Source organism: Anolis carolinensis, chromosome 2 (genome assembly GCF_035594765.1).
Source record: "Anolis carolinensis isolate JA03-04 chromosome 2, rAnoCar3.1.pri, whole genome shotgun sequence".
Taxonomy (NCBI): domain Eukaryota; kingdom Metazoa; phylum Chordata; class Lepidosauria; order Squamata; family Dactyloidae; genus Anolis; species Anolis carolinensis.
In genome coordinates, this window is record NC_085842.1 from 101,648,392 (window position 1) to 101,661,358 (window position 12,967).

Consider the following 12,967-nt stretch of genomic DNA (forward strand, 5'->3'; position numbering starts at 1 on the left):
ACCTTAAAGGCATCAGATGCCATCTAATCTTGACTATCAAGCAGGGTCAGCCCAGGTTAGTACTTGGATGATGCTGTAGCCTATATGTCAGAGGAAGGAACTGGCAAAACCACTTCTGGGTATTTCTTACCTAAGAAAACCCTGTGAAATTAACGAAGCTGAATGCATGGATGGAACAAGAGGTGCCTATAATACATGCCTAAACATATCAAAACCTAACTGCATGAGCTGCAGGAAAAGAAGGCCGATATCTGTTCCCGCCCACCAAGCCTCGAAGGTTGTTGAACGGATATCGAATGAAAAAAGACCGACCGCGCGTTTCAAAATGGACCTCTCCGGCTGCCGTAGCCGCTGGTTTAGACTGCAGTTTCTTTGGTTGCTTGGCAACCGCACCTGGGGCAAGAGGCCTAATTAGCAGGTATGTTGGGCGAATTACTGCGCTCTGTTCATCAGGCCCGAGGGAGAAGTTTGGGATGGAGAAGTTCGAGAAGGGCTTCTTCTCTTTAGCGACCCCAAAGCCTTTTCTCTTGATGGACTGAAGTGGGGAACTGGAGAAAGAACAGTGAGCCCGGAATCAAGGGGCCTGGGAGTGAGCCCGCTTTGGCGCAACGGGCCTCGGTCTTGAGTAAAACCTTCAGGGGATTTTAATTCTACGTACACCGTGGATGCATCTACACCAGGCATGGGCAAACTTGGGCCTTTTTCCTCCAGGTGTATTGGACTTCAATTCCCACATTTGAATTTCACACCGTTTTTAAGGCATCCAATAGTTGCCCATGTGTAAAGCCGCCTTGATTTTCCTCCGAGGGTGAGAAAGGCGGGGTAGAAATGTAAATAAATAAATAAATTCCTAACAGCCTACCGGGTGTTAGGAATTGTGGGAGTTGAAGTCCAAAACACCTGGAGGGCCGAAGTTTTCCCATGCCTGATATACACTGTAGGATTAATTCAGTCTGACACCACTTTAACTGCCATGTTCAATGCTGTGGAATCCTGGGAGGTGTAGTTTAACAAGGTCTTTAGCCTTTCTCTGCTAAAGAATGCTGGTACCTCACCAAACTACAGCTTTTGGAATTCCTTAGCATTGAGCCACGGCCGTTAAAGGGGTATCAAACTGCATTAAGTGCAAAGTGTAGGTAAAGGTTTTCCCCTGATGTTAAGTCTAGTCGTGACCGACTCTGGGGGTTGGTGCTCATCTCCATTTCTAAGCCGAAGAGCCGGCGTTGTCCGTAGACACCTCCAAGATCATGTGGCCGGCATGACTGCATGAAGAGCCGTTACCTTCCCGCTGGAGCGGTACCTATTGATCTACTCACATTTGCATGTTTTTGAACTGCTAGGTTGGCAGGAGCTGGTGCTAACAGCGGGTGCTCATTCGGCTCCCGGGATTTGAACTTGGGACCTTTCAGTCTGCAAGTTCAGCAGCTCAGCGCTTTAACACACCCAGGATCTGATACCAAGTTTTCTGTTTATCCCAGATTATTTCGCACTGCAGACTCATATCATCAAGTCTGAAGCACAAAACTTGGAATCAGATCCTGGGATATAAGGCCTGACTGGAAAGGCCCTAGGAGGGATATGTGGCTATAAACATAATTATGCTGACATTTATAGGGGAAGCTAGGTCCCTGTAGCTAGTGATTGGTTAGGTTGGTTTCTTCTAGCCATGATATTTTTCTTAGAACTCCGGGATGCCGTCTTCCTGTGTGTCTGTCAACTCAGCAGTTCCAGGAAAACTTATTTAGAGTAACTGTACACAGGATAAGGTTGTGTGTTTAGACAGATCAGGTAGGAATTACTTTGAAAGGCTCGGGTTTCTATTCATCCACTCTCCTAACAAGTGTAAATGCAATGGGCTCAAAAAATATATCATTTCAGTGAAAGAAGACGGCTTGAATTTTAACTGCAAAAATGCAAATGTTGATGCCCGAACCTCAAATCTATGTTGAAAGAACGCTAGCAATCATTAAGCCAGATATCATCAACAAAGAAGTAGAAATAGAAGATATAATTCTCAGATCGGGATTCACCATTACTCAGGTAACCTTAAAAAGTAAAGTTTTGCAAAAAAAAAAAAAAACCCCACTACAAATTGAAATATGTTTTAAATTAGAAAATAAAATGGCAGAGAAGAGCTTGGTCCTGCTTCAGCATAAGAGTTACCGACACACCAAAGCAGGACTTATAATGTATTTGCCATGTTTTCAGATAGACTTACAATGAATACCTTTCATATTTCTCATGAAAAGTGAATGTTGGATGAATCCGGAGGAGCTGGTGCAGGATTGTAGAAGATGGAGGTTTTTTTTTTAACATGAAATGCATTTAGTTACTGCATTTGCATGCAGGGTGGGAAGGTGTATTTTTCTTTCATAATCCAGAAATATTCCAATGGTGGTAAAAACATAAAATGCAGTACTGTTTCCATGAAATCAACTGCATGGCTTCATTGTCTTTAGGTTTTGTCTAGTTACCTCAAAATATTCATGCATTTATTTTCTATTTTGCTAAGGTATTTTAAATCCAAGAAAACTATGCCATCACAGTAATGTAGAAAAAGAAAAGCAGAAATGTAATGTAATTGCATATCAGAAAAAATAGATTCTGAAGCTGTTTTGAGAAGCAATCCAATTTTGGAAAGCAAAGATAGTATATTGGCTCGAATGTTGCACTTAAGAGCCTTCCACACAGCCATATAACCCAGAATATCAAAGCAGAAAATCCCACAATATCTGCTTTGAACTGGGTTATCTGAATCCACACTGCCATATATTCCAGTTCAAAGCAGAAAATGTGGGATTTTATTCAGCTGTGTGGAAAGAACCTAAGACTCCAGGAGATCAGTATTGGAATCTCAGCTAAGCTGTGGATACCTGCTGGATAACCTTGGACAAGTCACATTCTCTCAGCCTTACAGGAAAACAATAATAAGTCCTGCGGCGTGTTCACCTTAAATTGCTGTAAGTCATAAGTGATCTAGGAGCAAAACAACACACAGAGTTCACGATTAGAAGTTGGATTTATAGTTTAACCAGTGTTGTACATAGTTTTCTTTAGTTCAACTATAAAAGTAATAAGAGCATGAAGTGTTACATTACATTTTTGAAATCCTTAGTTACATTTTCAGCCCTTAAGTACACAACTTATTTTTTGTTAATGTGAACCCACGCCCAAACAGTTAGTTTAAAAAACAAAACAAAAAAACAGCCCTTTAGAAATTAACTTTTTAATTTTCCATTTCTCAATAGGGACCAGTAGTGTGACTTTGGTTTTTAATAAGTGGTTGGTTTTCAGCAGTACAAAGCACAGCATGAGCCCTCAGCTTAAACCGTGTGATATTCTCCCACCATTCAGTGAAGACATACACCTGTAACAATTATTGTGCATGTATTACATTTTTATTCCACCTTCCCTCCAATTAACTCAGGGTGGCTTACATGGCTCTCCACATCCCCACTACCTGTTCACAAAAGCCATGTGAGGTAGGTCATGGTGTGAGAAAATGACAATTCCAAGATCACCTGGTGAGTTTCATGGCTAGTGATGACTTGAGCTTTGATTTTCTGAATGGGAAGATTGTGTGCCCCACTCTAATTTTTGGACTGGAACTCCCAGAAGCCCCAGTGAGCATAGCTAGTCAGTGATGGTGACTGCTAAGAGCTGCAGTCTAGCAGCATTGTTCCACTCATAGTTTAATTTTTGTAAAAGTAATAGGTAATGTATTTTTACACTACTGAAGAATTTACACTCTAACAGTTGTAATGTATAGTTATGCCATTGTAATTCTCAAAATGACTTATTACAAATAACACAGCTACTTCCAAGCTCTAAAACTAACTTATCTACTGGGAAGTATTGAAATTCAAAGCTAGTACGGTAGGTAGTCATCAGTTTGAATTTGTTAAATGCCATCTTCCACAAGCCATTATAAAAATATTCACATATATTGATACATTATTTAAGTTCGGGAACCCTGCTACAACTGACTGTTGTTTCGATCACCAGATCAGGTAAATAGTTCTGAAAGTATTATATCAATGAACAAGTTCCAAAAACTGACCACTAGATGCTGCTATTGTATAGTTCTTACTTTGGAAAATTGATAAGTGTTTTTTCCCCTAAACAAATTCTCAAATCTATATTGTAATACAGTACAAGTAATATTTTCATTAAGCTAATGAAAAAAGCACAGGAAACCACTGTAAAGATGGAGGAGGGTGTTACAGGTCTCCTTCTAAGGCAAAGAGTGCAACCTAATAAACCTAATATAATAATCTGCCAATCCTTCTTGTCATAGCCTCTCAATACAATGTGCAGATTACATGGTTTTCTCAACCTGTTTCTTTTAATGTCTGGCCAATTACAGAAACCCTGCAGGTATTTTTGTGCCATTTTGACTCCCTAATAAAATTCCAGCTGTAAAAGTACTAACACCAAGAATGCCATATTATAAACTAGGCCATTGCTTTAGAGGTCAAAGGGATCCAGTTAATTAAAACATAATTAGTGGGAATTTTATTCTGTATATTTTTAATTGTCATGAATTTGTGTGTTGACACGAGGATGTAAATATTTCTACAAACCAATTTATCCTTTTTATTTATTGGCTACACCATGTCTGTCAATAATGCTTCTCAGCATACCCACTGTTACCGATTTTATCTGATTTCAAATGGTTGCCAAATAGTGGTATTGTCAGGTTCTGTTTTTCCAAACAACTGCCTTGTTACATTAAAGTTCAGCTGAATGAAATTAACCTCAGGTAATAAATTATCCATGTGAAATCGTTCCTCGATGCCCGAAAAAGGCAAAATTACAGTAGTAGGATGACAAAAGAAAGTGCCACATAGCTTTCTAGTGATGTTCAGTTGTGTTCCATTAGCATGTCAGGATTATATACATGTAGTAAGACTAATAGCTGAATATGCAGCCAGTGAGGGCTAAAAGTAGCACCCCTTTTCTGCTTCTAACCCCTAGCTCCCCACTTGCAAATTGCTGGAGAAGAGGAAAGAGGACTGATGCCAAAGGTCAGAACTAAGAGCTTTTGAAATTGAGTTTGAGGCTGCTGGTCACATAACCTGCTCTAATTAAATTGTAATTCTCTGTATTTAGTTGGAGATCATTGATTAAGATCTCAAGTACAGTCTCATCTGTATCTTTTCATCAAAACTAATAAAAGTATAGTGAGGGAGACAGATTGCTCAAGGGAACTGTGATGGTGCTACAAGGTTTCTACTGTTTCTTCCTTACTGCTGCCCCAAAACAGATGCACAAGAAGGGACAGGGGAGAGGAAAGAGGCACATAGAAAGTGTAATCACAAAATTTCCACCTGCCATTTTGACCTCAATGGCATACCAAGGGTGGGAAGCATGCAATAAAGTCTGTGCCTGAAGCTAGAGGGCACATCTTGCTCAACAATCTTTAGGAAGCGGCCAGAAGGCTGGAGATAGTATGATGGTTAATCAGAGACGGAATTACTGTAAAGTAGTCCCAGTTGGCTTTACCAGAGAGTAATGGCTCAGATCAACACATCACCATAGACACACTTTTGAAATTACTGTAGTATGAAAGAAAGACAAAACCTTAGAAACAAAGTGAAAAAGTAACTCTTTTTGATTTTGATTTTTAAAGTCAAATTAAAACTTTCTCGACATAAGCAGAGTCTTGAAGGTCTTTTAAATAAAGTTAATGTTGCTGCATGTGTTGAAAAAGCATTGCAGAGTTTGTTGAGAAATAATCTACAATGCTTCTGTAATGTAATGTGTTAATGTAATTGGCAACAATTGACAGTTTTGGAACAGGGGTTTTAAGAGATTCTTTCTCTGTGTGTGTTTCTCTCTCTAATAGAAACGGAAGCTCCAATTAAGCCCAGAGCAGTGCAGCAATTTCTATGTGGAACAATATGGGAAAATGTTTTTTCCTAACTTAACATCTTATATGAGCTCTGGGCCTTTAATTGCCATGGTTCTCGCTCGGCATCAAGCTATCTCCTATTGGAAGGACCTGCTTGGACCTTCAAGTAGCTTCGTAGCTAGGGAAAGATATCCTGACAGGTAAATTTCTCAGTACTTAAAACACTTTTTTCTTTTCTCCAGTGAAGCTAATGGAAGTTATTATCTCAATCTTGCAACCTTTATTTGACAAAACACTTGTAGAAATGTAGTCTTGCAATTTCAGATATCATCAATCAGTCTTTTCTGATGTTCAGTTTCAAAGATGTATTTAGTTTTCTAAGGAAAATAAGGCCTGTGTCCACTTGAGCAGTTACCTAAGCAGTATAAGCACACTGTGATGTCTTTATATTTCTGTCAGGTAGAAATCACCTATTAGTTAATTTGTGCAGAAAGGCAGGGGGGTTTCTGGAAATGTAGGAGGAACGGGATGATACACTTTGTGTTGCCGATTTTGCCAAGAGTTGTTAGATATACTTTTTCCTTTTAGTGGACAACGTTATTTTGTACAACTTGCCCCCAAACAAGGCTGAACAGATTGCTATTAATGTGCTTATCATTGTATCAGTGATTGACATTCCTAACTTCATGGAAATATAATTGGGTGTATTTCAGTGAACACATGAGATTATAAACATCCCAACACATTTCTATCATTTTAGTTTAAGAGCAATCTATGGGACAGATGATCTGAGGAATGGACTTCATGGCAGTGCCAGCTTTGCAGCAGCAGAAAGGGAAATCCGATTCATGTTTCCTGAAGGTATAAAATTATTATCTTGAATTTGCTTCAGTACATAAAATGTCAGTTCTCAGGTAGGATGAAGAAGCAATTCATTACACATTTAGAATTTTTTTATAAAGTCACCTTTTGAACCATTAGAATCTTCAATAAGGTTTCTTTAATCCAAAGTGTGGTTCTTTGGGGCAATAAAGTCAACTCAAAAGATCTCTGAACTGCTTGTTCATGAAAATAATGTAATATTAATGATTTTATACCAAAAAATTTACAATATATGGGACAAGGAATGTCATATATTCAAGCTGGATTGCGAACAGATACAAGGGATCATATTGCAACAATATGTTACCTAATTACCTCATCTAACAATTCCAGATGATAATCAACATGTGTTTTAGAATCTACAGCAGAGTTTCTCAAACTGTGCTCCTCCAGATGTTTTGGACTTTGGCTCCTACAGTTCCTAACAACTGGTAAGATGGCTGAAGTCTGAAACATCTGGAGGAGCACTGTTTAAGAAACACTGGTCTACAGCAAAGCCTTTGGGAAATTATAGTTTGCTCATAAAGAAATTGAGGTTTCACAGCATCTTTTAGCCTTAAGTTATAACCAAGACTCTGGACTATATGCCACAGTCTGGATCAAATATAGAGAAACAGAATGGTTTTATGTTTTAAAAGGGTCAGATAAAACTGTTTTATCGTATTTTTGCAGGAAATAGCAAAGACTTTTAACTAGTGAGGAAAGTTAAGAAAGTGCAAAAGCAGGGATATGGTGTAATATTAAAATAAACATAGTGACCGCAGGTATATTACACAACTTTAAAGTGCATAGACATTTCTATACCTTGACTCATGTGTTAATAAAAATGGAGAGTGTAGTCAAGAAATTAGAAGAATGCTAAGACTTGGAAAGGTGTAGGTAAGATTCCTTGAAGGAACTAGATAAGATCTTCAAGTGCAAAAATAAATAATTAAATACAGAAGTCAGAATCACCCTGCCATAGTATTTCTGATAGTTGTGAAAGAAATGAAGAAGGTTGACGAGAAGAAAATCAACACATTTGAAATATGGGATATCAGAAGATTTCTATAGATACCATCTATATATATAAAAGAGTGATGGCATCAGGGCAGCGGACAAAACAACAAAACTACAGGCCCCCCAACCTCGAAATTTGACAACACAACCCATCATTCATGGCTCTAGGTTGATACAACAAAAAGAAAAGAAAAAATCCTAATTAGAGGGAGAGGAATAATAGTTTTTATCCAATTGCTGCCAGTTTGAAGGCTAAGCTCCACCCACTTGGTCTCCTAGCAACTCACTCAGCCCAGGGGATAGGCACAGTTAGGCCTCACTTAGGCCTCTTCCACAGATTATCAGATTTTAACTGGATTATATGGCAGTGTAGACTCAAGGCCCTTCCAAACAGCTATATAACCCATTTAGAATCTTATATTATCTGCTTTGAACTGGATTATCTTGACTCCACACTGCCATATAATCTACTTCAGTGTGCATACTAAACATAAAGACAACCATACAACAGACATTCAATACCACCACTACCTCAACAATTTCTCACCAACACCACCAGACAACGCCACAGCAACGCGTGGCCAGGCACAGCTAGTAGACTACTAAAATAATAAATGAAATCTGAACTCTCTCTAGAAACCAAGATGACTAAACAGAGGTTGTCATACTTGAAACATATCAGCAGATGATGTGACTCATTTGAAAAGACTATAATGTTTGGTAAAGTGGACAGTAGAAAAACAGGTGGATTGGTCCAGTCAAGGAAGCTATATCCCCGAATTTGCAAGACCTGAACAGCTACTTGATGACTAAGGTTCTTTAGAGGTTTCTCATCTAGAAGTTTACCATATGTTGAAATTGACTTGAGAGGGAATAGCAACAACAAGATTTATTGTGGTGTGATCTTTTTTTTATTTAGACATTTATGTTATACAGGGTGTTTGGAAAAAAAAACTCCCTAGTCACCATTTAAATTAAATGGTGAATAGGGAGTTCTTTTTCAAACACCCTGTATATTCTGCTTAAACAATTACACTGGATTCTCAAAACAGATGACAAGAATAAATAAAGTTACACGCTTTGGAACAGACACATCCAGGATTATGTCGCAAGTGTTAGATATAGTGTCCATTTAAATTTGGTACAGTACTTTCCTTTAAATAGTTATGCATAAGATTGCACTAAAACACCGTAAAGTCACATGTGGGTTATTGTCCTGCTAAGCTCTTAAACTGTGGATGGCACTGGGAGAGTCACATTCATTTGCAAATGGAAACAGAAGGTAAGATGGAAATGGAGTGCATAAAACCACCTGTTTTCTCCAAATAATCATAGAGCAATACGTAGTCCTTCATGTTTTCAGCTGGGAGCATCTGTGTAATTTGATTATTTCACAAGTAGTAGCAGTTGACTGTCTTTAACAATATTTATAATTCAAGCCATTCTCAATTATAGTCCAGTTCCAATAGGTTTGCTCTGTATCTGTGGTAGGCATATGAACCTTTTAAACGTATGATCTTTCCAGTAGATAAACATATCCAAGATTTGGAATCTATGGTATAACTTCATTCTGAAGACAACACATGCCGTAAAATTAATTCTAAATAACACTGGGTCCTTATACTTTTTTTCTTGGTTTGTACATTAGTTCATATTGTGAATGTAAATTAAAATTTCAGTGTTAATTGTGGGGGGAAACACAATTTTGGCACTCAATTCTTTTTCTATTGATGCTTTTAAATTAAAATAGTTACTGTGTTTATTCCAGTCATCATTGAACCAATCCCTGTTGGGCAAGCTGCTAAGGATTACCTAAACCTTTATGTCACTCCTACCCTGCTGAAAGGACTTACAGAATTGTGTAAGAAGAAGCCAGCAGATCCTTTTGTGAGTATCCCTGTGACTGCCAAAATATAACAAAATCCAAAATACATATCACTAGGCCAACCAATGTATGCACAAAATACATCACTCTAGCTTTCAAAGCACACTGTACAATGACTGTCAGTTACAGTAGTAGCGGTACAACCCTAATATAAATGTGAGAAAGGGACTGAAGTTTTTTGGGGGTTTTTTTGCTGTTTTGGAGCAGTAGCCCTTCATCTTAGTACAGTAGAGACATAATAATCTTTTCTTTTTTTATCAAGGATGAAAATCCAAAGGAAAAATTAACAGTTGATAAAAGCAGTAGTTGCTTATTTACATATCTGGTTTGGTTGTATCAGGCCAGAGTACCCATAATCAGTTATCCTTTGTATGTTAAAGCAGTCTAGACTGACTGCCTCCTTCTTGATCAACCACTCAGACAACTCTAGAGTTTCAAAAGCAAAGGTGTGAATCATTAGAAGCAAAGTTTAGGAATTTAAGGAAAGTTCCCTTTGTAACATCAGTTGAGGAATGTGAAATTATTCAGGGGAATTCATTCCAAGTAAACTTTTGTAGGCAAGAATGCATAGTTTGAAGGTCTTTTCATAGAAGTGTTTATCTTTCTGTGGAAATTATTTTACTTATAATTGGTTTCATTTCCATATCTTTTTTCCCCAAACAGATTTGGCTGGCTGATTGGTTAATTGAACATAATCCCAACACACCCAAAATGCGGCATACTGTGATTGTGGAGGAGCCTTAAGAAGACAATGTTGAAATTCACTAAAACAATGAAAATATATGTTTTTGCTATTGTCTCTTGATTTTTTTTTACCAATGTTAATATGCAGTAAGTAATAGTTCAAAATCTATTGTAAGCAGAGAAGCAAGGTTTTGTGAAGTATGCAGTATTTGAACTTGAAGTTTAAATTAATAAAGAAGTATTAATTGCAGCTGATTAATGATCAACAGAGATTTAAAGAAATTTAGTGACCAGACCCATTACCTTATTGGGAGTTCTGTAGGTACTGATTTACCATTCAGCAGTTGATTCAAAAGTGTGAGGTTTTTGGCTACTTGGAACTAGTAATTGGAACCAGGCCCTTATTTTGGTTTTTCCAGACTTGTCATCTGCTTTTGAACCCATATTTCAAAAGAGTGAGAGATGTTATTCAGTGATGCTAATGGAAATCCTATGCTTTGAGATTCAAAAAGCAAATTTGAGACTTAAAAGGAAATTTGACATACTTATGAAGAACAAATCTAACAGTGATTAACTGTGATCACAAAATGAAATATCCCTGATTGGACTCAGTATGTTGCACAAGATTACTTGGTTGGACAAGGCAGGGGCTTTATATCTGGTCTTTGAATATTCTGGAGGCATCTACTTAACCATTGGAAAGGGAAGGATGCCGAAATAGGTAGATCTTTGCAACAGTTCCTCTGTTGAGTTCTAGTCATGTGGAAATAATATCAATGGAAAACTCAATCTGTTTTCCAGTCCCCTACAATGAGTGTTCTTCTAAGGAGATAATAGCATGGCCTGCTGCTTTCTGGGCACTTGTCTACTAAGAATTCTTGTTTTCTTTAATATAGAACAAACATGCCATCTACCAGCTTTATTTCCAAATATAATATTCCTTCCTACACGCCCTATAAGTGCATATATTTCAATAAAGAACAGCAAAACGTTCCTCCCCAGATGTTTTCTCTCATTGTTGCACTACAACAGGAAGAACCTAAACATTGTTAAATACTGTCTTCTTTACAACACTTAAATACTAAGGACCTTCACAAAGTTTGGACCTGGTGACCGTGGCATGAACCCTATTTCAGTGATCAACACACATTTTGGTGCCTCAGATGTTACCCGTTTCTGGGTTTATTTGACTTACTGATTCCAAAAATGACACCAGTTTCCCCCTATTAGCTCTAATTTTTGAAATGCAGAACATATGCCATGTACTGCTTTCCCATATTAAATCATGATAGACATCTAATAAACTAGAGCTGATGTGGTTTATCCAATGCAATTTTCTGAATCGGCACCCCAAGTAACCCCAGGAACAGGCCTAAAAACCATCACATGAAGAATTTTTTTACTTGGGCTGTGTTAATCTCAGTTGAAGCAGACCAATTAAATCAATGAACTGTATCTAAATCTATTAATTCATCATTGAAAAATGGATTTAGTGGGTGCACTTTAGGTGGAAATCTATATATATAATAAAAGTGAAATCGGAGTATGTATCAGCGTTTTGATTGGCCTGGCGGAATATGTGCTCGCGTTTTGATTGGCCACTATCCCAGGCCACTGAGACCAACAGGAATGACGGATCTGCACCAAACTTGGCACACTTCATCCCCACGATGCACTTTATGACCTGCTGCCATTTGGGGGAGGATGGACCACAGATGATGGGATTTGCAGTACTTTCAAACACTTTAACTCCCACAGACTACTGCAATGCCCACCAATGATAGAAATGGACCAAACTTGGCACACAGAACTCCTGTCGACCCCTTTACATCCTGATGTATATTGGGGCAGGATGGACCAAGGATGATGGAATTTGCAGTACCTTCCCTCACTTCTTGAGACCACAGCAACTGCCACAAATCACACAACTGAACCAAACCAGGCACACCCCAAATGACACACTTCACATGCTGCAGCAGTTTGACGGAGGGTGGACCAAGGATTATGGGATTTGCAGTACATTCATCCAATTCACCTCCCACAAACCACTGTGATGCCCATGAATGACAAAACTGTATCAAACTTGACACGCAGGTGCAGGGTAGCCCACTTTACATCCTGGTGCAGTTTGGGGGAAGAGGGACCGTGGATGAGGGGACTTACAATATCTTCAGTCACTTCCTGGGACTACTGTGACCCCCACCAATGACTGATCAAGACCAAACTTGGCACATAGAGCCACCATGGCCCACTCTACATCTTGGTGAGATTTGAAAGAGCTTGGACCTTGGATGATGGGACTTGCAGTATATTCATTCACTTCCTGAGACCACTGTCACCCCCATCAATGTCTCATCAAGACCAAACTTCAAACAGAGAACACCCATGACTCACTCTACACCCAGGTGCAGTTTGGAGGATGATGGACCATGGACGATGGGACTTCCAATACCTTCACTCACTTCCTGAGAGCACCGCGACCCACACAAATGACTGATCAAGACCAAACATGCTACATGGAGCCCTCATGACCTATTCTACATACTGGCTCTGTTTGGAGGGGGATGGACACTAGACGATGGGACTTGCATATGGGAGTTGGAGCTCACCCACACCCACTGAACCCAGCTGACATTGGATATAGGCTACACTTGGAACACAGG

General features: G+C 38.7%; 1 protein-coding gene across 2 annotated transcripts; it reads left to right on the top strand.

The window, feature by feature from the left end:
* The first annotated feature begins 261 nt into the window (after positions 1-261).
* On the top strand, positions 262-11,297 carry nme5 (NME/NM23 family member 5). Of its 2 annotated transcripts, none has more exons than XM_003230132.4 (6): positions 262-418; positions 1,879-2,040; positions 5,849-6,054; positions 6,615-6,715; positions 9,504-9,622; positions 10,284-11,297. In XM_003230132.4, the coding sequence occupies exons 2-6, from the start codon at positions 1,912-1,914 to the stop codon at positions 10,362-10,364; spliced, it is 636 nt and encodes a 211-aa protein (XP_003230180.1). In that variant the 5' UTR covers positions 262-418; positions 1,879-1,911; the 3' UTR covers positions 10,365-11,297. The 2 variants fall into 2 exon arrangements, with proteins under 2 accessions (XP_003230180.1, XP_003230181.1); XM_003230133.4 differs by lacking the exon at positions 262-418 and adding an exon at positions 440-562.
* The last annotated feature ends 1,670 nt before the right edge of the window (positions 11,298-12,967 follow it).

What these genes read in the sequence shown, in the direction of transcription:
- nme5 (XM_003230132.4), top strand. Translation starts at nt 1,912, where the DNA reads ATGCAAATGTTGATGCCCGAACCTCAAATCTATGTTGAAAGAACGCTA. An exon ending in CCGATTCATGTTTCCTGAAG is followed by an intron (nt 6,716 to 9,503) that starts GTATAAAATTAT and finishes TGTTTATTCCAG; the next exon opens with TCATCATTGAACCAATCCCT. An exon ending in AGAAGCCAGCAGATCCTTTT is followed by an intron (nt 9,623 to 10,283) that starts GTGAGTATCCCT and finishes TTCCCCAAACAG; the next exon opens with ATTTGGCTGGCTGATTGGTT.